General features: G+C 39.7%; 1 protein-coding gene and 1 pseudogene across 1 annotated transcript in view; one reads left to right on the plus strand and one right to left on the minus strand.

Annotated features, from left to right (window-relative positions):
- WDR70 (WD repeat domain 70) overlaps window positions 1-26011 on the plus strand; it is a 290059-nt gene that overhangs the window by 249486 nt on the left and 14562 nt on the right. Inside the window, exons 14-17 of the mRNA XM_039250525.1 lie at window positions 13255-13355; window positions 15006-15085; window positions 17357-17473; window positions 19779-19941. Coding sequence (XP_039106456.1) covers window positions 13255-13355; window positions 15006-15085; window positions 17357-17473; window positions 19779-19941 — 461 coding nt within the window. The remainder of the gene's footprint in view (window positions 1-13254; window positions 13356-15005; window positions 15086-17356; window positions 17474-19778; window positions 19942-26011) is intronic.
- On the minus strand, window positions 22689-22811 carry LOC120244167 (annotated as a pseudogene).

The raw sequence follows: 26011 nt of genomic DNA on the forward strand, positions 1-26011 counted from the left end.
TGTCTTCTAAATGGACTCATACTGTATGTAACCTTCTTAGACCAACATCTTTTGGCAGAATCCTTTTGAGACTTATCCCCAGGTCATGGTGTATATTGAGTTTGTTGTTATATTTTTTTGCCAAGTAGTATTTCACTGTGTGGGTATAGCACAGTTTACTACAGGACATGTCATTGTTTCCAGTTTTCAGAGATTATGGATAGAGCTACCATAAGCATTCATATATAAGTTTTTGTGTGAACATAAGTTTTCATTTCTCTAGAGTAAAAACCTAAGAGTGGCTTCCCAGGTCATACAATGAGTGTATGATTATTTTTAAAAGAAAATGCCAAGCTGTTCTTCAGATTAACAGTACCGTTTTGCATCCCCACCAATGATGTGTATGTTTTCCATTTGCTCCACATCCTCACCAACACTTTGTGTTGTTGACATTTTTTATTTTATGCATTCTAATAGGTGTGGAATGGTATCTCGTTGTGGTTATAATTTGCATTTTTCTATTGGCTAATAATGTTGAATATCTTCATGTTCCTGTTGTCCATTATTATCCTCATTGGTGAAACATCAGTTTTTCAGATTTTTTGGAATTTTTAAAATCAGGTTTAAATCAGGTTGTTTGTGACCTTATTGTTTTTCTAATGTTTTATTATTATTTTTGAGAGAGAGAGAGAGAGAAAGAGAAGCAGAGAGTTAGGGAGGGGCAGAGAGAGGGAGACAAAGAATCAGAAGCAGGCCCCAGGCTCTGAGCTATCAGCACAGAGCCCTATGCAAGGCTCGAACTTACCAACCCTGAGATCATGATCTGAGCCGAAGTTGGACCCTTAAGCGACTGAACTACACAGGTGCCCCACTGTTCTTACTGTTAAGTTTTGAGAGTTCTTTATATATTCTAGACACCAAGTTCTTTTTAGGTTAAGTTCATTTTAGGATATTTGCAAATATTTCCTCCTAGACTCCTGCTTATATTTTTCTTTTTCTTGTGTCTTTTACAAAGCAAAAGATTTTAATTTTGATAAAATCTGATTTATCAGTTTTTTCTTTTATAGAGTGAACTTTTGGTGTTATGTCTAAGAACTCCTTGATTGACTCCAAGTCACCCAGATTTTCTTCTAAAAATTTTATGCCTTATATTTAGGTGTGGTGGTCCAGTTTGGGCTAAATTTGATGTAACTGAGGGAGGCATTAGGTTGAGGCAGGGCCCGGACTAAGGCCAGGCTCAAGCACAAAATTTAAGGAGGTACCAAAAAACTCAGTAATCTAGATAAATGACATTTTAATGCAACATTATAAAAAATGAAAATTACTACAAAAAATCCAGGATGAATAAAATGCCACTGTTTTAAACAAAAATAGGATAAATAACAGTACTGTGCCAAGCTGTAATAAAGCTTAAGGCAAAAGGAAAACTGAGTTGGATTCACCTGTCCTTTTCAAAATTTTGATATTTTATGCATCACAGATTGGATATGCAGGATAGAGAAAGTAACATAGAGTGAGGGAAATAGTAAATTCACTTTTATTTCAGTGATGCTTTGAATTTGGGACTAATTCCCCAATCCACCCATACTATTTACTTTTCAGAGTCCTTGAATAAATAGATATTCCATGCCTTCTGTCTTATATAGCGATGTTCAGAGGGCGAGACTGAGTGGAATGTTTCCTCTGTCTCACCCAAAACCAGTTCTGTTCTTTTCTTTTTTTTTTTATTAAAAAAATTACAATGGTAATGGAAAATACATAATGAGATAGTACAGATGGCAGCAGATGTGCCTAGGAGGAAGCTTCTAAGATTCCTGCACATTTGTGAGGACATTCATATTGTAGGAAATAAAATAATGTCCTTGGTCCTGGTGTGAGTCTCTTCTCTTACTCTGGTTTTGTGTTCCCTTGACATAATTGTGCCACAGGCAAAGCTATTGGCTTTTACTTAATTAGCTGCCATCTGGCATCAAGCATACATTGTTGAGTTTTCAGTATTATCTTCCAGAATGTCTTCTTGCCTGAGAATTACAGCTTACCTCTTCTATATGAAATTTGACTTGGTTTTAACAGAAGATTTTGCAGCCCTCCCAAAGATTTCATTCCTGTTGTTGAAATCTCTTATTATCCGATCTTTTTTTTCCCTCTGTACTTTAGCCTCACATTCGTATGCTTAGAGCCCACATCCTTTACTCCAGTCCTCATAGAGTTGGAAAACAGCTGGCCAACATCCTCTGTTTCCTCTTATAAAGTTTCTGTTCAATCTTCTCTTGTCTAAGAGAACCAAACTTAGTTGGGTTTTTTTAAAAACATTTCCTTGTGGGGTCATATTTTCTCAACATTTCTCTTATCTCTGATACTGTCTTTTCGGCCATGCTCTTCTTTGAAATAATGGTTGCTATAGGAATTCACATTCAAAATCTATAGTGAAATGTCTTTCTTGTAATTATCTATTTGAGAATCTTTGTGAAATGATCCCATTTTTGGAGTTATATTGAGTTGAAGTGGCAATCACATGCTGCTTTAGACTTCATAAATCACTGAAAGCAAAAGAATGAGGACCAAAAGGAGGGCTTGTTCAGTTTAACAGTTTACTCATTTTCTAGTGGCATTTAACCCTGTAACATTGCTATATTAAAAGGCATCTGCTACTTATTGGTGTCAGCAGTTTCAAAGAAATGTTTTCTGTTTACTGTTTTGCTTCCATTTCTGGACCAGCAAAAAGAGTAGCAAGAGCCGCTATTACCCTTTCAATTAAACAGAAACATTTTTTTCCTTCCCTACATGAGAGTTTGGTACTTTATTTAATTGGTATTTAAACTTAGTTATATTTCGGGGCGCCCGGGTGGCTTAGTCGGTTAAGCGTCCCGACTTTCGCTCAGGTCATGATCTCGCGGTTCGTGGGTTCGAGCCCTGCGTCGGGCTCTGTGCTGACTGCCAGCTCAGAGCCTGGAGCCTCTTTCAGAGTCTGTGACTCCCTCTCTCTCTGACCCTCCCCTGCTCACGCTGTCTCTCTCTCTCTGCTAGAAATAAATAAAACATTAAAAACAAAAATAAACTTAGTTATATTTCCTTGTATAGATACGATTGCCATGAATGACAAAACTGGATGAAGAATTATCCACTTGATAATACAGCCCTGAACGAGAAACATACTTGACTCCTTTATAAAATACCAGAAAAAGAGAACTTGATTTTGTAGATGTTTGAAGGTGTTCGAATGACACACTATTCTTTATACAATGTGGAAACATATAATGCACTAATGACTAGTACTCTGTTGTCTAACCCCAGTACCGTATTATGTCCCACTGATATCAGACCAGTGAAGGACTTCATGTCTTATAGAATATTCTGTGACTATTTTTCCTTTCCCAAACTGAATTTGATGAATGATCTTTGGTAACAAGTTTTCCAGCTGTTCTGTTGGAACTCTGGCCAAACTTCCACAATTATATATAGTGTGAGGAAAAAAGAGGTCTGTAATTAACACATATCCCAGGATAGTGGATTTTTTTTCTTTTTTGGAGTGATAGATAATGCTATGTCATGAGTGAGGAGGGGTTGCAAGACCCCCAAAGGGCTTAAGTAAGAGAGTATGATTAGTAAAACATCTTTACCCATACTATATTAAGATAAATAGTGCTTTACATATCCTATATAGTTCATTTTTTTTTTAATTTTTTTTTTAATGTTTTATTTATTTCTAGGAGAGAGAGAGAGACAGCGTGAGCAGGGGAGGGTCAGAGAGAGAGGGAGTCACAGACTGAAACAGGCTCCAGGCTCTGAGCTGGCAGTCAGCACAGAGCCCGATGCGGGGCTCGAACCCACGAACCATGAGATCATGACCTAAGCGAAAGTCAGACGTTTAACTGACTAAGCCACCCAGGCGCCCCTATATAGTTCATTTTTTAACACTGACCTTTTCCTTTATTTGGGCGGAGGTGGGGGGGGGGTTACATACTTGATTTCCAAGATCTAATTATGTATATTTCTTATCTTGGAGTTAGGGATTTAATAGCTATCCACTTGTGCTTTGTTTATTCAGATAAACAGAGGATGTATGATTATTATCTTTATGCTCATCTCTGTCTTTTTTAAAGTTTTAATTCCAATGTAGTTAGCATACAGTATTATATTAGTTTCATATGTACGGTATAGTGTCTTAACAATTCTTCACATTTCTCAGTGCTCATCAGGACAAGTACACTCTTAATCCCCATCATCCATTTCACCCATCTTCCACCCACTTCCCCTCTGGTAATCATCTGTTCTCTATAGTTAAAAGACTCTTAATTCTGGTTTGTCTCTTTTTTCTTTGCTGGTTTGTTTTGCTCCTTAAATTTCACTTATGAGTGAGGTCATGGTATTTATCTTTCTCAGACTGACTGACTTCACTTAGCATTATACCCTGTAGATCCTTCTATGTTGTTGCAAATGGCAAGACTTCATTCTTTTTTATGGCTGAGTAATATTTCATAGTATGTATATACCACATCTTCCTTATCCATTCGTCTGTTGATGGGCACTTGGGTTGCTTCCATAATTTGGCTATTGTAAATAATGCCGATATAAGCAAAGGTACGTATATCTTTTTGAATTAGTGTTTTCATTTTCTTTGTGTAAATACTAGGTAGGGGAATTACTGGATGATATGACAGTTATATTTTTAATGTTTTGAGGAACCTCCATTTCCTCAAAACTGCACCAGTTCGCATTCCCACCAACAGTGAGTAAAGGTATATTTTTCTCCACATTCTCGCCAATGCTTGTTGGTTCTTGTGTGTTTGATTTTACTCATTCTGACAGGTATGACATGATATCTCATTGTGGTTTTGATTTGCATTTCCCTGATGATGAGTGATGTCGAGCATCTTTTCATATGTCTCTTGACCATCTACATGTCTTCTTTGGAAAAACGTCTATTCAAGCCCTTTGCCCATTCTTTCATCAGATTGTTTTTTGGGTGTTGAGTTATATAAGTTCTTTATCTAATTTGGATGCCAACCCTTTATCGGATATGTCATAGGCAAATATCTTCTCCCGTTCAGTAGGTTGTTGTTTAGTTTTGTTGATAGTTTGCTGTGCAGAAGCTTTTTATTTTGATGTAGGGCCAATAGTTTGTTTTTGCTTTTGTTTCACCTTGCCTTAGAAACATATCTAGAAAAATGTTACCATGACCAGTGTCAAAGAAATTCCTGCCTGTGCTCTAAGATTTTTATGGTTTCAGGTCTCAAATTTAGGTCTTTAATCCATTTTGAGTTTATTTTTGTATGTGGTGTGAGGAAGACATCCAGTTTCATTTCTTTTGTATGTAGCTACCCAGTTTTCCAGCACCATTTGTTGAAGAAACTGGTTTTTTCCCCCATTGCATATTCTTGACTCTTTTGTTGAAGATTAATTGACCATATAATTGTGGATTTACTTCTGGACTCTCTATTCTGGTCTACTGATTTATGTGTCTGTTTTTGTGCCAGTACTATACTGTTTTGATTGGTGCAGCTTGGTGTAGTATGTCTTGATATCTGGGATTGTGATACCTCCAGTTTTGTTCTTCTTTTTCAAGATTGTTTTGACTATTCGGGGTCTTTGGTGGCTCCATACAAATTTTAAGAATTCTTTGTTCTAGTCCTGTGAAGAATGCTGTTGGTATTTTGATAGGGATTGCACTAAATCCATAGATTGCTTTAGGTAATGTGGACATTTTAATAATGTTTTTTTCTTGCACTCCATGAGCATGGGACATCTTACCATTTGTTTGTGTCATCTTTAATTTCTTTCATTGCTGTTTTTTATTTCAGGGTAAAGGGCTTTCACCTCTTTGGTTAAGCTTATTTCTAGGTAATTTATTATTTTGGGTGCAATTTAAATGAGATTGTTAATTTCTCTTTCTGCCACTTTATTTTTTATTTTTTTTTGTTTTTCTTTTTTTAATAGTTTATTGTCAAGTTGGTTTCCATATAACACCCAGCTTATTTATTTTTTTTTATGTATTTCAGAAAGAGAGAGAGACAGCATGAGCAGGGGAAGGTCAGAGAGAGAGGGAGATACAGAATCTGAAGCAGGCTCCAGGCTCTGAACTAGCTGTCAGCACAGAGCCTGACATGGGGCTCGAACCCACAAACCGTGTGATCATGACCTGAGCCAAAGTCAGACACTTAACTGACTGAGCCACCCAGGCGCCCCATCTGCCGCTTTATTATCAGTGTATAGGAATGCGATGGATTTCTGTATATTGATTTTGTTTCCTGTGACCTTACCAAATTCATTTGTTAATTCTAATAGTTTTTGGTGGTCTTTAGAGTTTTCTATATATAGTGTCATGTGATCTGCAAATAGAAAAATTTTACTTCTTCTTTATCAACGTGGATGCCTTTTATTTCTTTTTCTTGTCTGATTGCTATAGCCAGGGCTTCCAGTACTGTGTTGAATAAAAATGGTGACAGTGAACATCTTTATCTTGTTCCTGATCTTAGGTGAAAGCTCTCAGCTTTTCACCATAGAATATGATTTTAGCTGTGGGTTTTTGATGTACAGCTTTCGCCATCTCTATTTATAAATAAAGAAGGATAAAGAGGCCTGGGTCTGTGTAGACTAGATTGAGAGACATGGCCTGAGGTAGTGCTTTGGAAGATTTTTCTCAACCTGGTGCCCATAATGATAATATGTGGTATAAACCAAGAAGGCTACTCCTTGCTGGAACTGATTTGTCTAAGGCTTTAGTGCCCTAGGCCCATTTTAGTCCCGATGAGCTCCCTGTCTCTGCACACCTGCAACCATCCTGTGCCCACCAGTGAGAGGCTCTGCATAATTGTAGGACAGTGCCTCCAGTAAGTGCTGCTTCTGTGTGGATCACTGTGGTGTGGGGCCTCTGGGATATTTGCCTGGTGGGCTACACCACAGGTGTCACTCATTCTGTGGACTCCAGCTTCCAGCCTCCTGTTTGTTTCCTGCTCCCAGGCTGTTGTCAGTAAGAGTAATTACCAGATTGTCTTCAGTCATTATCTGTGCTTTCTTTGCCTTTATAAATTCTCCTCAAATAAGTGGATTGGAGTGAACTAACATTTAGTGTTTTGAATTAGATGAAGAAAATTGTATTTAATTTTCTTACCCAGGAGACCTTCCATTTTCTCTGAGAACTTTTTCTCGTGATGAAATTCTTTAGGCATTTTTATTATCAGATACAGATGTGATTCACTTAGTGCCAAGGACAACTACCAGGTTTCAGATTGTTGTTGCTTTTGCTGTTACCTTAATTTTAGAGCATAGGCTGTAAATGAGAAGATTTGAATAAATGAATTTTTCATGGGATGGATAATTTGATTATTGGGTGCTAGTTTTTAAAATGCATAATCTGTACATCTTTATCAAATATTTATGGCAGGTATAGAGCTGTACTTCTCCTTGTTTGATTTTTCTGCAGCAAACCCCTACATCTATAAAAATGGTATGACATTTTTTTTTTCTTTTCACCATTGAGATGCTCTCTGGGTTATCAGAAAATTATTTGGGGCAGGGAAGGGGGAAGGTTGAGAAGATTTCCAGCAGAGAGTGACAGTTGCTACATGTCTGGCCATCATGGTAGGACTTCTTGGGGGCTGGAGGGGGTGTGGAGGAGGAAACAAAGGATAGGTGTAGACTTTGAGAGAAGAGCTGAGAAAATGTCTTTTAATCTTTTCCATTTGAGGGATGTCTCCATGGAGATCAGGTGGGTGTTGAGGAGTCTTATTTATTGGAGACTGAGACTTATTCACCAGGTTTGCTTCCTGAACTTAGGGATGTGGCCAAGCCCCGTGGCCCATGCATGCTGCAGAATAATCCAAATTTGGGAAAAGCAGGGCTTTGGCAGGACAGGACAAATAGCCTAGAAAAATATAGAGAATTCCCATCTTATTTTCCTACCTCTGTGGTTCCACATTTTAATCTAGAAAGCAGTTTTTCTTCCTGTGAAATAAAACTTGGGTGTATGAAATTTGAAGAAAGTTCTTTCTCCAGTATTTTTCCACTTTCATCTGGCTTTTTATTTATTTTGGACTCAGGGCGCCTGGATGGCTCAGTCAGTTAAGTGTCCGACTTCGGCTCAGGTCATGATCTCACAGATCGTGGGTTCAAGCCCCGTGTCGGGCTCCATGCTAACAGCTAGCTCAGAGCCTGGAGCCTGTTTCAGATTCTGTCTCTCCCTCTCTCTCTGACCCTCCCCTGTTCACGCTGTCTCTCTCTCTCTCAGAAATAAATAAAACTTAAAAAAATAGAAAATATATTTATTTTGGAATTGTATCTTGATCTATGATCTTAGCCTTGGGAATCAGCACGCAAGCAGCCACTCAAATGCACTGGGTATTCCCGAGGATGTCCATGACTGTGAGGCTGCCACTGTAAAGGTCTGCAAAACAGACAGTCTCCTTCACAGACAGGTGTAAGGCTCCTTATTTGAAAATTCTGAAAAGTGCTTGTTCTCCTAAAGGATCGCTAGTTAGCTTATCCATTCGTGTACTATGTGACAAAAACCAAACATGAAAAAACCAGATGGAGTTTGGTTTATGGCGTGGGTCCGCAGCTGGGAAGGATCAGGAAATGGTGTTTCATCATAATCATGTTGAAGATATAAAATTATGAAGGTTGTTAGGCTTCTTTTAGCATGTAAAGTAGAATAAGGGTGGTGTTTAGATATGTGCATTACAGATGCCTCAGATATTACACAGGCATTGATTTCTTTTATAGTAACATTTATGACCTGGGTAATAGTGGGCCTTTTCCTTTATGATTTTAGTTATACCATCTGCTTTTTAATATAAACTTGCTAAGATTTCTACTTCTGGCTTAGGTGGGTTTGGGAATGATTTCAAATCTCCCACACCCCTTCCTCCCCATCTTCTAAAATAGGACTTTTCATAATTAAGTGGTATCAGGAAACAAGCATTGGAACACCTCACCACTGATCCCAGCTCCTCTCTGTACAAGTTATGTGGCTTTTGGAAAGTTACACACCTCCTACAAGCCTCCGTTTCTTCTTGAAAAATGAGACTGACGTTACTAATTTTGTAGTATTGTTGCAAGGTTTCAATTCCTTTAAATAATATAAAGTTCCAGATACTTAGTAGTTCCCTTCCCACCATGTCCTAAAATACAAATTCATTTCTCTCATTGGTTTCCCTCTCCTGTCTTTATTTGCTTCCATGATTTCACTTAAAGTAAACCAGAAAAACCACAGAAATAAATTATTTGGAATTTTTTTGTGGCCTTTTTATTTTTGCTAAGGGGTAGTTCCAAAATTTCTGTTTTGGAATATTGATACTGCTATTTGTACACAGTACTCTTTTTCTCCCCAGCCCACCACCCTCTTTTTTCTTTGGCCTCTGCAGAGAAGAACGATCTCTGTGTTTAGCACATTAGTCTTGTACCTCCTTCCTGTCATCCTGCTTATGATCTCCAGCGCTAGTTACTGTATCTTTCTTGCTGCTGCTAGAGCTAAGTACCTTTAGGGCAGATTGTGGTTACTCTGTACTACCAAATTATAATGCTAAAATGAAGGTAGGCTTTGGTTTACAAGACCATACCTAATTTTATGCTAAAATGGAGTTCAGCTTACACAGCTAGAGGAAGCCATTAGTGAACCCACATTGTTTTAGTAGGATGAAGTAGATTAGTGTAAGAATAAAATGCTTTACCAACTTAATTAAGCAAATCAGTATATCAAAAGACACAGACTATTTCAGAATCTAGTTCTTTGGATTACAGTGGTCTTCCACCATTTGAATCTCATGGTACAGTGTTAAGGCTTTCCCTTGGATCCTTGTAGCTCTCGTGCCATGTTCTTCTCTGGTCCTTCCATTCAGACATGTTCTGTACCCTATGTTTGCTGCATCGCTCAGGAAATCTTGTCGATCTGTCAACCCCCAACCACAGAAGCACCTCCTCAAGAAGAGAGGACAGAGGAAGTCTTGGGTGGATGGTTGCTTGAGTGAATGCACTCTCTCTAAGTAGCTATAGCTCATCTGTCTTCTGATAGTTCCTTGGGTTTCTAGCAGGCACGTGTCCCATTGTTGTTAAGTAAAGCCCGGTATGTATGTTTGACAAGTTAGCAGCGTGGCAGCTCGGCTTGCTCCCCAGCCCCGCCGCTGTCTCAGGGATTGTTTGGTTTGGCAGGTGGCCAGCTCTCTGCTCGAAGATGCATTTCCTTGACAGGACAAAGTGTGGAGCCGCATTAGCTGCAAAGTTTACAAAGGTTAGCTAAACACACACAATAAATATTAATAAACAGAAAAGGCCCACCCACCTTTGACTTTGAATTCTGTTTCTTCATTCCATGTTTTGGAATCCCTGTAGTATTTGATTAATAACCAGTCTTAGGGTAATTGAGTCTTAAGTATCCTTTGCCTAAGTTAGACTGCTCACAGAGCTCTCATTGGCTCCTTTGGTGACTCATCGCCACAGTAGATGGAGCTCTGGAATGACTGTTTAGTTCATCGAGTCTTATTTGCATTCTCTCTGCTTCCATGTGAAAACGAGAGTAAATGTGCTTCTCCGTGAGCATTTATACTGACCAGCCATATGTGTGTCTCAGAGCTCCAGAGTGTAGAGGACATGAACAGGAATAGAGGTACAGTGCCCTGAGTTTGGACTCCCTAGAAAGCAATCAGACATTGGTCTGTTGGCCTGGGCAGTTGCCTCTCTAACATTTACACCCTCAGCATAGAGGGAGAGAGTAACGGTAACCTGCTGCCCCTGGAAACTGCCTATTTGGCTGGGTGTCTTGGAATTTACCAGGCCTACACTGTGGATCTTCTCCAATTCTGCACCCTGCTCACTTGAAAACATATTTGAGAACCAGTAATTTTAGACTGCTTAGCCAGACCTCTAGAGAACCAAGGAAGAGAAATAACTTTAATACTATGTCCTTAAGACTGTCCCAGAGCCATCTGTTAGGTGGCTGCGATGTCAGAGGGCCCTTGAAAGCCCCTCTTATTATCTTCTCTCGCTCTATGGGTCATGCACATCCCTCTATTTAGGACCACACTGGGAGGGAATGAACCCTACTTTGTAGGATACTTGAGTATGATAATGATCTAGAGAAATAAAATTGTTCTTGATAGGTAGTAATGATTTTAACTTGAAAATTGTCTCTAACTCCACTTAGCAAAGCAACTTGGGTGAACTGTAACTTTTAATTCATTCCTTCAGCAAATGTTTATTGACCACCACACACTAATCTAAGCATTTGGGGTACACTGGCACCTGAAACACACCAAGACCTCTGCCTGTGTGCAGATGTGCACATTGGGGAGGCAGATAATAAGGATAATTAACAATAAATTATATGTTATGTTAAAAGGTGATACACATTTTAGAAAAATGAAAAAGAATAAGGACAGCTGGGGGGTACAGTTTTAAATGGGGAAGTCTTGGCGTGATGACATATGAGGAGTGACTTGAAGGAGATGAGTATTGACTCGGATGAACAACTTCTTGGTAGTGTCTGTGAAGCTATGTTTGTGACTTTTCTCATGTGTCCTTACACCTAGTCATGACCTGGAAATTTGCAGTGGTCAAGGTGTGGTTCTCAAATTAATCTCAGTGGCAGAGCACCTGTAAGTCAGGCTGTGCTTTGTAAAGACCATGAACTTTTGATATACTTAATTCCATCTTACCAACCAAGCAGAGTTTTATTAGATAAAATGTGTCTTTTACAGTCACACATTATAAAGTGGGTTTCACAAGCATGTGTACCAAATGGCAACCCTCCCTCAAAAGCCAAACTATATATAATATACTTAATATTTTCAAAGTTTTTTTAAATTAATACTCACTATTGTATGTTTTATCATCTTTTAGCACTTGCTAATGGACACTCAGTAGCCGTCACCATAGATTTAAGAAAAATTGTGGAAAGAAAATCTAAAGACATAAAAACCTACCCTTTTAACTTAATTTTACCATCTACCACCAAGAAAAAACAGCCACTCTGAGTTTATTTTATCAACAGACCATCTCAGCTGTCCTCAGTGGTGCAGAGCTTAAGAACCATTCTTAAGTATTATCAGACATGAATTAGAAGTCCTGCAACTCTTATATTTCCTTGTAAGTTCCTCAGGAATCTCAGAGAAGGATTCATAGCCGAATAACTATGTGCATACTTTTTGCCAGGCAGGTGGGAGCCAGGATTTCTATCAAAAGGGATTGAGGAGATTCACAGATACTCTGTTTTAACAAAGGAGCAGGATGGTTAGGGAGAGGAAACCAGAAGGATTCAGCCTGACATAGCTTTGGGAGGCCAGGATGCCATGATTTTCATTTTACTATTAGAACCTAAAATAGCAGTCTCTGATTGTACCAGTTTTCCTTAGTCCTTGTGCATTGCTTGGCACGTGACAGTTCTAAATAAATCTTGAATTGATGTTTCCACTCCTTACTTGTTCTATCAGAACGAGATCCACAGAACCTAGTACGTGGTGTTTCTGCCTACCAATTTTAGCTTCATCTTTCCCCCCTTTCATCCTTTCCCCCTGCTAAACCTCCCACCTCAGCCCTTACTACAGACAAAAATTAAAAACAGGTTGTAGTTCTCACTGAGAACTCATTCTTTTTGACCCCAGAGTACCACTTATTTTCCTTAGCAGTAATGAATTCAAAAGAGCATAACTTCCAGTGGACCTTCTCTTAAATAGCTTTTCATTCAGGTTAATGTCAAATCTTTGTATGCCGTGTCTCTGTTTTACTTCTGCTGTTGTCCTGCTGGTTTATCTCATAGATAGGGAGATATTATTCAATGCCTGCAAATATGTGTTGTTCCTGAAAAAGCTTTATGAGATTTGGATCTTTGTGAACTAAAAACAATAACCACCTGGCTTCAATCTGCTGTCCAGAGGGACATATTATGTGTATAAAAGCATGAAACGCCAAGATCTAAATATGCTTCAGTGGTGAGCAGAACTGAGTTATGTGGGTTCAGCATTCTAAGGTGCCAGCCTCACGTGCCACTGTAGCTGGGGAAGCCTAACCTTGTGGTTGCAAGGTTGTCAAGAGATGAGAGGAGGGGTGTCGGAAGGAACATCTTTTTCATCTTCATAGGGTATCACACAGACAACAAGTGATGGAATAGAACTGAACCTCAAGGACACAGCCTTATAGTTTAGAGGAAAATGTCCTAAAAATTACAGGTAACCATCAGGAGGATATTCAGTTTAGTAAACTGGCTCTAGCCGTCAAAGCACAAGTGGGATTTTTCCCATTTTTATTTGGCTTTCTTTAGCTGATTACCATGCCTTTCTTTTTCAGAGTGTTGTCCGCTGCCTGTGGCATCCAAAGCTGAACCAGATCATGGTAGGAACTGGAAATGGATTGGCTAAAGTCTATTATGACCCCAACAAGAGTCAGAGGTATTTTATAAGTCTTGCCTGTTTTAGATGGATGACAGCAACTGGGGGGAGGGTTTCTTTTCCCACCCTGCTTTTATTTATTTCCCCCTTTGATGGGGATCCACCCTTTTAGAAAATGCAGCTGGCACAGAGTAAAGCCTCAAACTCCTGGTATTGTACTTTAAAGAGGATTTGGATATTGCCCTTGATCCATACAGAATTCAAAGTGAAAGTTTCCTGGGGATTTGCAGTTCTTTAGCTGAAATGTTGAGTGCAAAGGGGGAAAACGTCCTGCCCACTTTGCATACCACCCTGCACATGGCATTAGCTGTGATACATGTAGGGGATTAACAAAGCAGGGAACTCACCACTCACAGGAAATGGAAACAGCTAGTCTGTTTTGTTCCCTTTCTCTTTGGGCTTTTATCAGGTAGCAGTTTGGATGTGTGGGGTTGTTCTTTGCCAGCAGAAAGGGACAGCACAAATTCTTTCCTCTTCAACCCCATGCCCACCCCAAATGCTAGACTTAAACATACCCCTGTGTTTCAAAAGGCTGAAAACTTCACTGGGGGCTCAACCAGTTCCTCAATTATTTTCATTTTCTTTGGGCACAAAGGCAGACATTTGTCACCACCCCCAAAATGGATGGTTTTGTTTGTCTCTGTTAAGGTACAATGCTTGATCAGTTCTTTCTTTAGAGGGAGACTTGGTCAGCTAGTATTAAAGTTCATACACTAAATTCTTTGGGGTCCCCCATAAACCTATTTTGAGTTCCCACATCCTTTTTGAGGAAAGGAAACCCATCCACTGTTAATGAATATTCATTGCTGTAATTTCGATCGGAATAGAAGCAGACAGTCCCATCTTCCCTTGGAACTTTGTGCACTAGCATTGGAACCCTTGCTGTGTAAAGTAAAGTTTTTATTGTGTTTAAGAACAAATAGGATTTTGTTTGTTTTTTAATAAAGGGATTGAAAATGATAATGTAATTAGAATGAGAGAAAGAATCTGTTCCATTTGAGAAAATGATGAGCCCCATTTGATAGCACCCATTTGGAAGTTTCTGTGTTTGGAATCTCTAAGAAATTTTTTTTATTTGTATTTGCTCCTCCTGAGAGGGATAGCTCAGTATTGCTAAAAAAAAAAAGTGAAGTGTTCTAATCAAACTTTTGGTTAACCCCACAACATTCTTGGGCGGTAGCCCTGTGATAACACTGCCAAGCCAACTCAGTTCCAGACACTTGTACTCTTACATTTGAGATGTGGACGAATGCCACTTGGGGTATAGACCACCCAGGTTGCTTTCATATGAGACATAAACTAAAATTTGAACCTTGTGACCTTCAGGGTGAAAAGATTAGTTAATTTTATTTCTCTCTCTTTAACTTACATCTTCAAAGCTGTTTCTATAGTTTTTTTAAACTAGTGTTCTGTTGCCTGGTTACCTCTCCAACCCTTTCACTCAGTAGTAACCACTGACTGACAGACTTGCTTTCCCATAAATTTGATCCCTTATCACCAAGGTCCCATCTGTTGCCATCCCTTAGAAAGTCAAGGACTTGGCTAGATGGTGTGCACAGAGTGTGTTCCTGAAAGTATCTAATGCTTTTGACATGATTTTCTGTTTATAAGACCAAGTAAAGAAAATAATATGCTCTTACCCGCCCCCAGGGGAGCAAAATTATGTGTGGTTAAAACCCAGCGGAAGGCGAAACAAGCCGAAACTCTAACCCAGGACTACATCATCACCCGTAAGTTGTTAGCATGGTCTCTCCATAGTCTCTCTCTCTCTCTCTTTCTCCCAGTGTAGTGTGGCATTGATCTCATGGCTTTAGAGACAGAAAAAGTTTTCACAGTCCAGGCATATATTACAAAATATCATATGGACAGAACTGCGAGTCATGTAACAGCTAACCACTTTAGCTTCTGTGACTCATCACAGAGACAGGGTGATTTCATGTAACTTTCAACCCAAAAGGGAAAAGCCTATTTGAGCCTAATGCATTACTCCATAGCAGCCTTTTAAAGAATAACAGTCTGTTCTAAGAATAAACAAGAAAGAGTGCTGGGCTTGGAATCAGGAGACCTGGATTTGTCCAGCTCTACTACTGACTTGCAGTATGATGCTGAACAACTGAACTTTACCAGGAGAGTGAGGAGACTAGGCAAAGGGTCTCCTTCAGCTTCCTCTGAGACTCTGTGACCATATGATAGATCCAGAGACCTGTAGATACGAAATGAACTACCTTGGGTACCAGAAATCTTACCAGAATAAGCAGCTTCTGTCAGTTTTCTCAACACAACTTTGTTAATCTGGCAGATTTGTCTTTCTCAGAGCCACAGCCTCAGATCTGTCACAAGTAGTGGCTAGGAAGGACATCTTGGATGCAGTAGCAGTTGTGATGAGCTGATGCCCTGTGGACTTTACCAGGGTCTCAGTCTAAAGCCCAGGGGGCGCTGTACTGCTGGGTTTTCTCTCTACTGGTGGGTCTCCTGTAAGACCAAGCAAGTCCTTGGAGCTTACGATCAGTCAAGAGATCCCATGACACTTTTTGCAAGAGTAGAAGTGTTAAAGTCGGTGTCACAACCAGTCTAGCTCATGTAATTACACGCGGCCTACTTAAATTCCTCCAGTCGTTTGAAGTGAAAAGCTATTTTTCCCCCTCCTAAAAATACTGTTATGTCGTATTGCCCAACAGAGTGACGGGTAGCTGTGTGTCTCAGCTCCCCTGACTCAAGGCAGGCATGTTTTACCAGTACAAGAGATGGTCCTGGCCCCAGCTGGTGGTAGGGGTAGGGGGGATACTAGAATTTTTGAGGTATTTTAGACATTTCTGTCATTCATATTATAAATGCCCTTTGAACCCCTATTAATCCATTACCTTCTTTCCCCCACTCCCGTGGAAAAAAGTTTCCTCTTTTAAAAGAGGTTTTACTCAGCATGTAAGGATCCAAAGAAATAATTCTGGTATATTTTTTGGTCAAGAAAAAGATCATTATTTAACTTTTCCCCCAGTAACCCTCTTTCTCTCCCACAGAATATCACGGTTTTCCTTTTACATTCGTATACTAGTTCATATTGTGAAATTTAATTCTGACATTGAATGAACAACCAACAGCAATGGGGCAGATATTACTTTGATTCTTGTGCTTTTGTTTTGTCCACCATATAAAAGTAGGGAAAAGTCACCATCAAGTCACGGTGCCAGGATATTCAGGCACCTCTGTGCACTCAAGGCAACCTTTATCCCAGTTTAGTGGGATAAGTGCTCCTCCCTTCCGGTTACTCAGTGTTGTCAACTCCTCCTGAGAGGTGGTCACATTTCAGAAACGTGTGAAGTGATTCCAGTGTTTATGAGGCATCTGAGGAAACTTCAGGGCTGACAGGCAAGCTGTTGGCATTATTCACATTTGGGTCCTATAAGAAAAAATAAGCAGTCCCATTAAGTGTTTCTTTTCAAAAAAAATTTTTTTTTTTAAATGTTTTTTTTATTTATTTCTAGGAGAGAGAGAGACAGCGTGAGCAGGGGAGGGTCAGAGAGAGAGGGAGTCACAGACTGAAACAGGCTCCAGGCTCTGAGCTGGCAGTCAGCACAGAGCCCGACGCGGGGCTCGAACCCACGAACCGCGAGATCATGACCTAAGCGAAAGTCGGACGCTTAACCGACTAAGCCACCCAGGAGCCCCTAAGTGTTTCTTTTCAAAACCATAGAAATTAAGTTTATTCTTTATCGCATGGGAGATGCGATAATCATTGCTTTGGAGATGGGGAGCCTCACCAGTGTTTCCGTGACAGTATTTGACAGTATTTCCTGAGTGCCATTAGTTGCCAGCAGAGGTGAACAGTGAGTCTGGTCTCAAACAAAATTGGCTAATTGGTTACAGTAAGACTGTCTTTTATTATTAGATGAAGGCTGTCATTATGACTTTCATTTCATCTTTTAGTTAGTCATGAGTCAGCTATGTTTTTGGATGGAAGGGTTATTATTATAATAAAATTTTTCAAATGTGACTTCTTGTAGCTCATGCCTTGCCCATGTTCCGTGAGCCCCGCCAACGGAGTACAAGGAAACAGCTGGAGAAGGACAGACTGGATCCCCTCAAGTCTCATAAACCTGAACCTCCTGTAGCGGGCCCAGGTGACTCTGATCTAACTTGTGATCTCCAGAGGGGGTTGAGGGGCCCATCGGGGGTCACTGATACAAAATTGGGAAGATGGTTTGCGCCTGGATGCCGCTTTGTCTTCAGAAAGATTTTACTACATGCTGGCTTTTAAACATTTTCTTTTTATCATCAGAACTTTTTGCTTAACGATCTGATGCAGAATCCTGATGCATAAAACTGATAAAAATGGAGAGGAAGTCTGGAGCCCTCTCTGCTTGCTCTCTAACTTGAGCTGTGGTGACTGTGGTGACACTCTGGGGCTCCTAGAACCCAGTGATAAAACCACTGCTCTCAATATTGGCTTCATATACGACATTTGGGTACTTTAACTAGAATCCAGACTGGATTAGGTTTCACACAAGGCAAAAAGCTGCCATCACTGAGCTCTGTGTTGATACAATGGAGCTGTCCATTCCCCTACAAGATGAGTAAAGGTCCTTAGAGTTTTTACGAAAGTAGGGATCAGAAGGAAACAAGGCAGCATTGGCTCTCATGCAACACATACCTTTACTGGAATCCCATTTTACTAGCTATCACTTGTGTGGTTTCCATTGTTTTAAGCTCCTAAGCCTTTAGCTTTTGACTTGTTCATTTATCTTGAACCTCAGCTGTGGGCCTACATCTGTTTGGCCTGCACCTTTAGCCTTAAAAACATTTCACATCTTTTTCTTACCTTTTTTTTTTTTTTTGTCATTTTCTCTGCCCGTTCTAATCTAAGATCCCAGGTAATATTCTTACATGGATTATTGAAAAGCCTTTCTAACTAGGCACCTTATCTTAAGGCAGTCTCTCTCTGCTCCCCACCCTGCCTCCATGCATCTTATACACTGCTTTTATTTACAGCTCCTCTGGCTTTTTTTCTTCCTTTTTTTTCTTTAAATTTTTTTTTAACTTTATTTGAGAGAGACAGAGACAGCATGAGTGGAAGTGGGGCAGAGAGAGAGAGAGGGAGACTGAAAAATCCCAAGTAGCCTCTGTGCTGTGAGTTCAGAGTCCCATGTGGGGCTAGAACTCATGAAACCGTGAGATCATGACCTGAGCCAAAGCCGGATGCCTAACCAACTGAGCCACCCAGGCACCCCAACTCCTCTGACGTTCATGTTGCTACTGCCCCCAAATTTCATAAGCTTCCCACTTCCGGTTACATTTGCAGAGAATCAAGGTTCTCCGCAGTCTACTCTAGCATTCCACCTCACTTCTCTCCTGCCCTGATCTTCTGATATGACTGACTGTTGGTTCATTTCTGCTCACGAATGCCCATTAAATTGTCCTCTTGCTATACTTTTGTACTTAACCCATTCTGCACACTGAAAGTGACCTCTGCCTTCTGAGCTTTCCCAAATTGGATCCATCTCTTCCTAAAGACCTCCCCAACCACCTCAGCCTGAAGAGCTCTCTCCTTCCTCCAAGTACCATAATAGTTACTGGCCACACAAATCCTTTCCCAATTAATTATTTCCTGCCTTATTTAGTCTTCTCTTACTTTGATTTATAGAATTAATCTTTTAGCACAGCTTGGCTTTTGGCTCTTCATGTATTTTTGTTTTGTTTCGTTTGTTTGTTTAATTTTTCCTAACATGTCATACATTTTTGGGTACCAGGCACCAGGCTAGCTGTTAAGGATCTAGTGGAGAACAAATCCCTGCCCTTATGAGCTTACTGTCTACTAGAGAAGTTCCAGTACCATAAAATAATGTGAATCAGTGTATTCAACTTACTTATTTTCTCTTCTACAAGGTAACTGGAAGATGGCAAGTCCTAAGATCTGTTTGTTTAAAGCTAAAATAGTGTCTAACAAATACTGGTTATTTTTATTAATTAAATTTCAAATGTTCATGCCTGAGGAATGTTTTTAAGGCATATTCACGGCAAAATATTTGTAATTCCTCCTGCATTGATATCATTATGTAAATTAAGCAGCTAAGACATATCAAAAAACATCTCTTTCTATTTAAAAATGTTATGGGGAAGTTAAGATGTGGTGATTTCTTACTTTGTGAAAGCTGCAAGGATGATACTGAAGTACTCTTGAAATCTGTGCGCCTCAAACCAAAGTCTGAAGAAGCTCCAGAGTGCTCAAAACCTTGATTCCATAGGGAATGCCAAAAATCGGGTAAGCGTGAAGCTGTGGCCTCACTCTGTTACTCATTTAACCAGCCATGTTGGAAGCCAGGACTGAAGAATTCTCAGCCTTTTCAGATAAGTACAGTGCATACAAGGTATACATATATACTGTCAAGCTCATTCCATTTCTGATTGGGTTTTTTTCCTGTGAAACAGGTCGTGGTGGCCGGGTTGGAACCCATGGGGGCACTCTGTCATCATACATTGTGAAGAACATTGCTTTGGACAAAACTGATGACAGCAATCCCCGGGAAGCCATCTTGAGGCATGCTAAAGCTGCCGAAGACAACCCATATTGGGTTTCTCCAGCATATTCAAAGTAAGGAAATAGCCCTTTAAAATAGGAAAGATTATTATGTTTAATGAATATGAAAGAATATAACAATGGCTGCTTTGAGGTTTTCACTCTCCCATTTCTTGTTCTGTTCTTGAGCATGAAAAATAAGCCAGGTACTCATAGTCCCAAACTGAGGCATTTGTTTGTCTCTTAGGACTCTAAAATGGTGAGTTATTTTAATCTTGATTTATTTTTGAGAGAGTGTGTGAGCAGGGAAGGAACAGAGAGAGAGAGGGAGACACAGAATCCAAACCAGGCTCCAGGCTTCGAGCTGTCAGCACAGAGCCTGACGTGTGGCTTGAGCCCATGGACCGTGAAATCATGATTTGAGCCAAAGTCGGACGCTTAACCAACTGAGCCACTGAGGTGCCCCTAAAATGGTGAATTTTTAAAGTAGGTCAGTTTCATCAGAGTTATAGCCTAGTGGAAACCATTATATGAAGCCCATTCTAGTTATGACTAAAAAAAGGAAAATCACAGTAAGCATTATCTTAGTTGATGAGAGTTAAAAGCAAATGAAGGGGAGCAGTCTGCAGGTCTGTCATTAAGGACTGCTTTTATTTGCAGAGCTATATACGTAAGTAACACGTACATAGACAGAGTAGAGCCTGCCTGCTCAGATTCCCTGAAATAGCTCAACGTGGATGAACATGTAGTTAAAGCCACTAAAACAGGTATATTCACACAAAAGAAAGGTAGTATTGTAGAATTTTTGGATTCTTAATTTTTCATTTGAAACTAATTTTAGACTTACAGAAAAATTTCAAAGAGCTCATGTACACTCTTCACTTAACTTTCCCTAATGTTAACACCTTACATAACCATAGTATAATTATTTAGCAATGCCAGAAAATTAACATTGGTACAATATTACTGATGAAGGAACAGACCTTACTTGATTTTCCCCGGGTTACCCATTGATATTCTTTCTCTGTCCTAGGATTCTGTCTAGGGTCCCATATTACTGTATTACATTTAGTTGTTTCTCCCTAGTCTTATCCAGTCTTTTTGTTTGTTTGTTTTTTTATTTATTTATTTTGAGAAAGTGGGGTAGAGGGGCACAGAGAGGGGGAGAGAGAGAATCCTAAGCAGGTTCTATGCTCTCAATGCAGAGCCTGATGTGGGGCTCATCTCATAAGCCCCAAGATTATACTCTGAGATGAGATCAAGAGTAGGATAGTTAACCGACTGAGCCACCCAGTGCCCCTAGTCTCATCCAGTCTTTACATTTTCTCAGTCTTTCTGGTCTTTCATGACCTTGACACTTTCAGTGAACACTGGTCTGTTACTTTGTACATTTTGTCTCTCAGTTTAGATTTGTCTGATATATATTGCACAATTGGAATGAAACCATGCATTTTTGGCAAACATAATACAGGACTGATGTTGTATCCCTTTGGGTGCATCATATCAAGAATGTCATGTCAATATGTCTTATTGTTGGTGATGTTGACCTTGGTCACCTGGTTAAGGTGATGTCTGCCAAGTTTCTGCATTGTAAGTTGCTGTCATTATTTTGAGTTTATAAATTATTTGGGGGTGATATTTTGTAGCTATAAAAACCCTGCCCCTCTTTAAACTTTGGCTCTCTAATTTTATTATCCATGGGTAGATTTGCCTGCAATAGTTATTACTGTGGTGTTTGCCTAAGAGTGATTTTCTATTTCCCTCTTTCTTCCATATTTATTAACTGGAATTTTACTTAAAGCAAGAATTGTCCCTTCTCCCACATTTACTTATTTTTCAAATATTTTTATATCATTGCAGACTTTAAAATGCTTTATGGGTTAAATTCAGTATTATTGAGGGGCGCCTGGGTGGCTTAGTTGGTTAAGCGTCCGACTTTTGCTTAGGTCATGATCTCGCGGTTCGTGGGTTCGAGCCCCACGTCGGGCTCTGTGCTGACTGCCAGCTCAGAGCCTGGAGCCTGCTTCAGTCTGTGACTCCTTCTCTCTCTGACCCTCCCCTGCTCACGCTGTCTCTCTCTCTCTCTCTCTTCTAGAAATAAAAAAAAAAAACATAAAAAAAAATTCAGTATTATCATTATTTAGGTTTGTGCTCAAATTGTTCCAGCTTTGGCCAGAAGGCTCTCCTTCAGAATAACTCCTATCCTCTTTTGACAGATCCCTATATTTTTGAGCGCTTCCTTACTTTCTGGTACCACAAGATGTGCCACAGTTGTCTTTGTTTTTCTTGCCCATAGCCTTTCTCACCCAGTCTCTTCCCCACTCACCTCTGCACGTAATCAGTCTCTTTAGTTTCTGGTTTATCTTTCCTGTAGTTCTCTTGCGCAAATGAATACATTTTTGGGTATTTTCTTAAACCCTCTCCTTTCTCACATAAAGGATAGCATCATATAAATACCCTTTTGGGCTTTGCTGTTTTTCGTTTAGGATTATGTCCTGGAAATCACTCTGTATCAGTTCACAGAGTTCCTTCTCATTTTTTCCATACCTGCACAGTGCTCCATTATAGGGAAGCATGATAGTTTATTCAGCTATTCTCCTATGAATGGATATTTAGGTGGTTCAGTATTTTGCAATTTCTAACAGTGCTACAGTAAATAAACTTGTGCATATGTATTTTTGTATTGCTGGAGGTATATTCATGTTTTTTCTTGATGTCTTTATATAATATTAAAGTTTTCTCTTAAATTATGAGAAAGCTGGACCCTGATCACTTTTCAAAACATTAATATGCTGGAAAAAATCACTTATAAGCCAAATCATATGAGCTACTAATCATATGAGCTACTTTTCATAAAAGAAAAAACACATTGTTTTAGCTTGGGTTTCTTAAACTGGTAAGAACATATACTACACTTGATCTTAGCCAAAAGACTAAGAAGCAATAGCTTGGGTTTTTAGAAGCAAACCTGAGAAAAAGATTCATATAAAGGTGATTTATTAGGAAGCATCCATAGATAAAACCAGGAGGAGAGTGGACTGTAATGAAACCAAGTAAGGGAGTATCAAGCAAAGTTTCAAGGGGGTCACTTTGGCTCAGTCTATAGGGTAACCCTGGAGAGCCTGGTCAGAGCCATGGTAACTGGAGTATTAATAGCTCAGTATCTATTGGCCATTGGTGATGGCTGGAAGGGGGTAGGGAAGACATTCCCAGGTACTTCCAGCTTTCCAGGACTTTAGCAACCTGCTGATAGCCCTCTGACAAAGACAGATAGGTGCCCTGTTGCAAATGAAAGCACCCCACACAAAAATGCTAAAGAGATTTGAGTGCCTTTGCCGGGGGTGGGGGGGTGGGGGGGGTTGGGTTGGAAGCACTGCATCTCTGCTATACATGTTGTAGCAGAACAGACTTTACTGTGGCATGTCAGTGGTGTGGTTCACAGTGTGTGCTAATAACCAGACAGTACAGATGGAACATCTCTGAACCATTAGTTGGATAATATTACAACAGCTAAGAGGGTCATATCAAGGCTGGCCAACTAAATAGTGCACACTTAGCTGCCTTTTGTATAGAATTTGTATAAGCTAATGTATGTCAACACATCACTGGCAGTCAGATAAGCTTATAGACTGTGACTCTGTTGACACTTCTGTTTTTAATGGGGTCATTATTTTCTATTACTATTAGGGGTTTTTAATACTTAAAGAAACTTGTTTAGAAACATACAAAAAAATTAGCTGAGGAGAGAGGAACAAACAGAGCCATGTTTTAAAATTTGCTAAACATAGTGAGCATCATTTGGAGAAAAATTTGGCACTATCTATACAAATTTAAAATGCAAATTTGTATTTCTAGAAGTTTTGCACAAGTGGGCAAATGTGTATGTCCAAAGATACTAAGTTCAGTATTGTTTAGGAAAGCAAAAGACTGCAAACAATGTAAATGTCCTTCAATGGGGTATTGTTTTAGAAAAGTATAACCTATCCATACAATGAAAGCTATCAAGAAAGTATAAAGAATGGGCTCCATATATAAAGATATATATGTGGATGGATGTGGCCTAATCTCCTAAATAAAAATCCAACCTACAACAAAAACAGAAACCAGCTTGTAAAACATGCTGTCTACCTGTGTTTTTAAGCAGTGGATGTATCTACTTACGTATCTGCTCATTTATACCTGGACTCCCTCTGGAAGGAGATACAAGAAATGGAAGTAGTGGGTATGTTTTAAGTAGTGAAAAGGAACAGGAATGGGGGTATGTGTTGTGAAAGTGAAAGGTGCCTTCCAAGTTCCATAGTCTGCCCATTAGCACTGCCGGAAAGTTTGTTCATTGTGTACATGTATTACCTAAACTCTCAGACATGAAAATTACATATGATATTAAAGTTAGATGCTTCATTAAAGTAATCAGCCATTAAAAGTTAGAACAATAACCTGGGAATTCTAAGGCCAGCTCCCTGGCCTTGGTTCTAGCAAGGACTTACTATCCAGTAGGTGCTAAAAGTTATCTTCTCAGTGTCTCATTCTCTTCAATAGTAAGTAAAATCTTTGACACCTTCCTGTAAATTATACATTGTCAATATCACCTAATAATCAGTGGTCAGTATTATTTCAACATTTATGGAGATACCTCAGTAATTTACTTTTTGTATAAACATACACAAACCTATTTGGAGCAGTGTGCTATCAAATTTATTTTAATTTTTTAATTTTTTTTTTTAATTTATTTTTGAGAGAGAGAGAGCATGAGCAGGGGAGGGTCAGAGAGAGAGGGAGATACAGAATCTGAAGACAGCTGTCAGCACAGAGCCCGACGCGGGGCTTGAACCCACAAACCATGAGATCATGACCTGAGCCAAAGTCAGACACTTAAGCGACTGAGCCACCCAGGCGCCCCTCAAATTTATTTTAATGTAGTCAGATTTAGCAAGTTTTTCCTTCTTGGGTTTTGTTTTAGCTAGGAAGGCCTCCCTATCCAAGATAATTCTTCAGATTCTCCCGTCTTTCTATTTCATATCTCTTTTTAAATTATTTTTTAGAGTTAAATATCTATTCACCTGAGATTATTTTAGTGAAGAGAGTAAGGAAAGTATATTTGTTTGCTGTGGCCACTGTAACAAATTACGACAAACTTTGTAGCCTGAAAAACAAAAGTTAATTCTCTCACAGTTCTGGAGGCCAGAAGTCTGAAATCAGGGTGTCACCAGAGCTGCATTCCATACAGAGGCCCTAGGGGAAATTTTGTTCCCTGCCTCTGCGAGCTTCTGGAGGTTGCCTGCTAGCTGGGCTTGTAGCCACATTGCCCCAGTCTCCATCTTGACAATGCCTTGTGCTTTGTGTTGGTCTCCTCTTCTCTCTTGCAAGGATACCTATGATGTCATTGTGGCCTACCCAACATAATCCAGGATCATCTCTTCATCTTTTTTTTTTTAATGTTTTTTTATTTATTTATTTATTTCTAGGAGAGAGAGAGAGAGACAGCGTGAGCAGGGGAGGGTCAGAGAGAGAGGGAGTGACAGACTCTGAAACAGGATCCAGGCTCTGAGCTGGCAGTCAGCACAGAGCCCGACGCGGGGCTCAAACCCACAAACAGCGAGATCATGACCTAAGCGAAAGTCGAAAGTCGGACGCTTAACCGACTAAGCCACCCAGGTGCCCCTCATCTCTTCATCTTAAAGTCCTTAATCACATCTGCAAAGACCTTTTTTTCCAAATAAGGTAATAGTCACAGCTTCCAGAGATTTAAGGTGGCTTTTTCAGGAGGGACCATTTTTCAGCCTACCACAGTAGTGCTCCAATTTAATTTTTTCCTCTTGGTTTGCCAGTTGCTGTAACAATTTTTAGTTGAATGATCTAGTTGTCCTCATTGATTTGAAATCACATCATTATACACACTGTATATGAATTTTAGCCAATTTCTGGGCTCTCTCTTCTGTTCTATTAATTGGTCTTTTTCTTTCTTTTTTTTTCTTTCATAGTTTATTGTCAAGTTGGTTTCCATATAACACCCAGTGCTCATCCCAACAAGTGCCCTTCTCCATGCCCATCACCCCCCTTCCTGTCCCCCCCACCCCCATCAGCCCTCAGTTTGTTCTTAGTATTCAAGAGTCTCTCATGGTTTGCCTCCCTCCCTCTCCCCAAC

This window comes from Hyaena hyaena, unplaced genomic scaffold, assembly GCF_003009895.1.
Source record: "Hyaena hyaena isolate Hyena2069 unplaced genomic scaffold, ASM300989v1 scaffold_372, whole genome shotgun sequence".
Taxonomy (NCBI): Eukaryota; Metazoa; Chordata; class Mammalia; order Carnivora; family Hyaenidae; genus Hyaena; species Hyaena hyaena.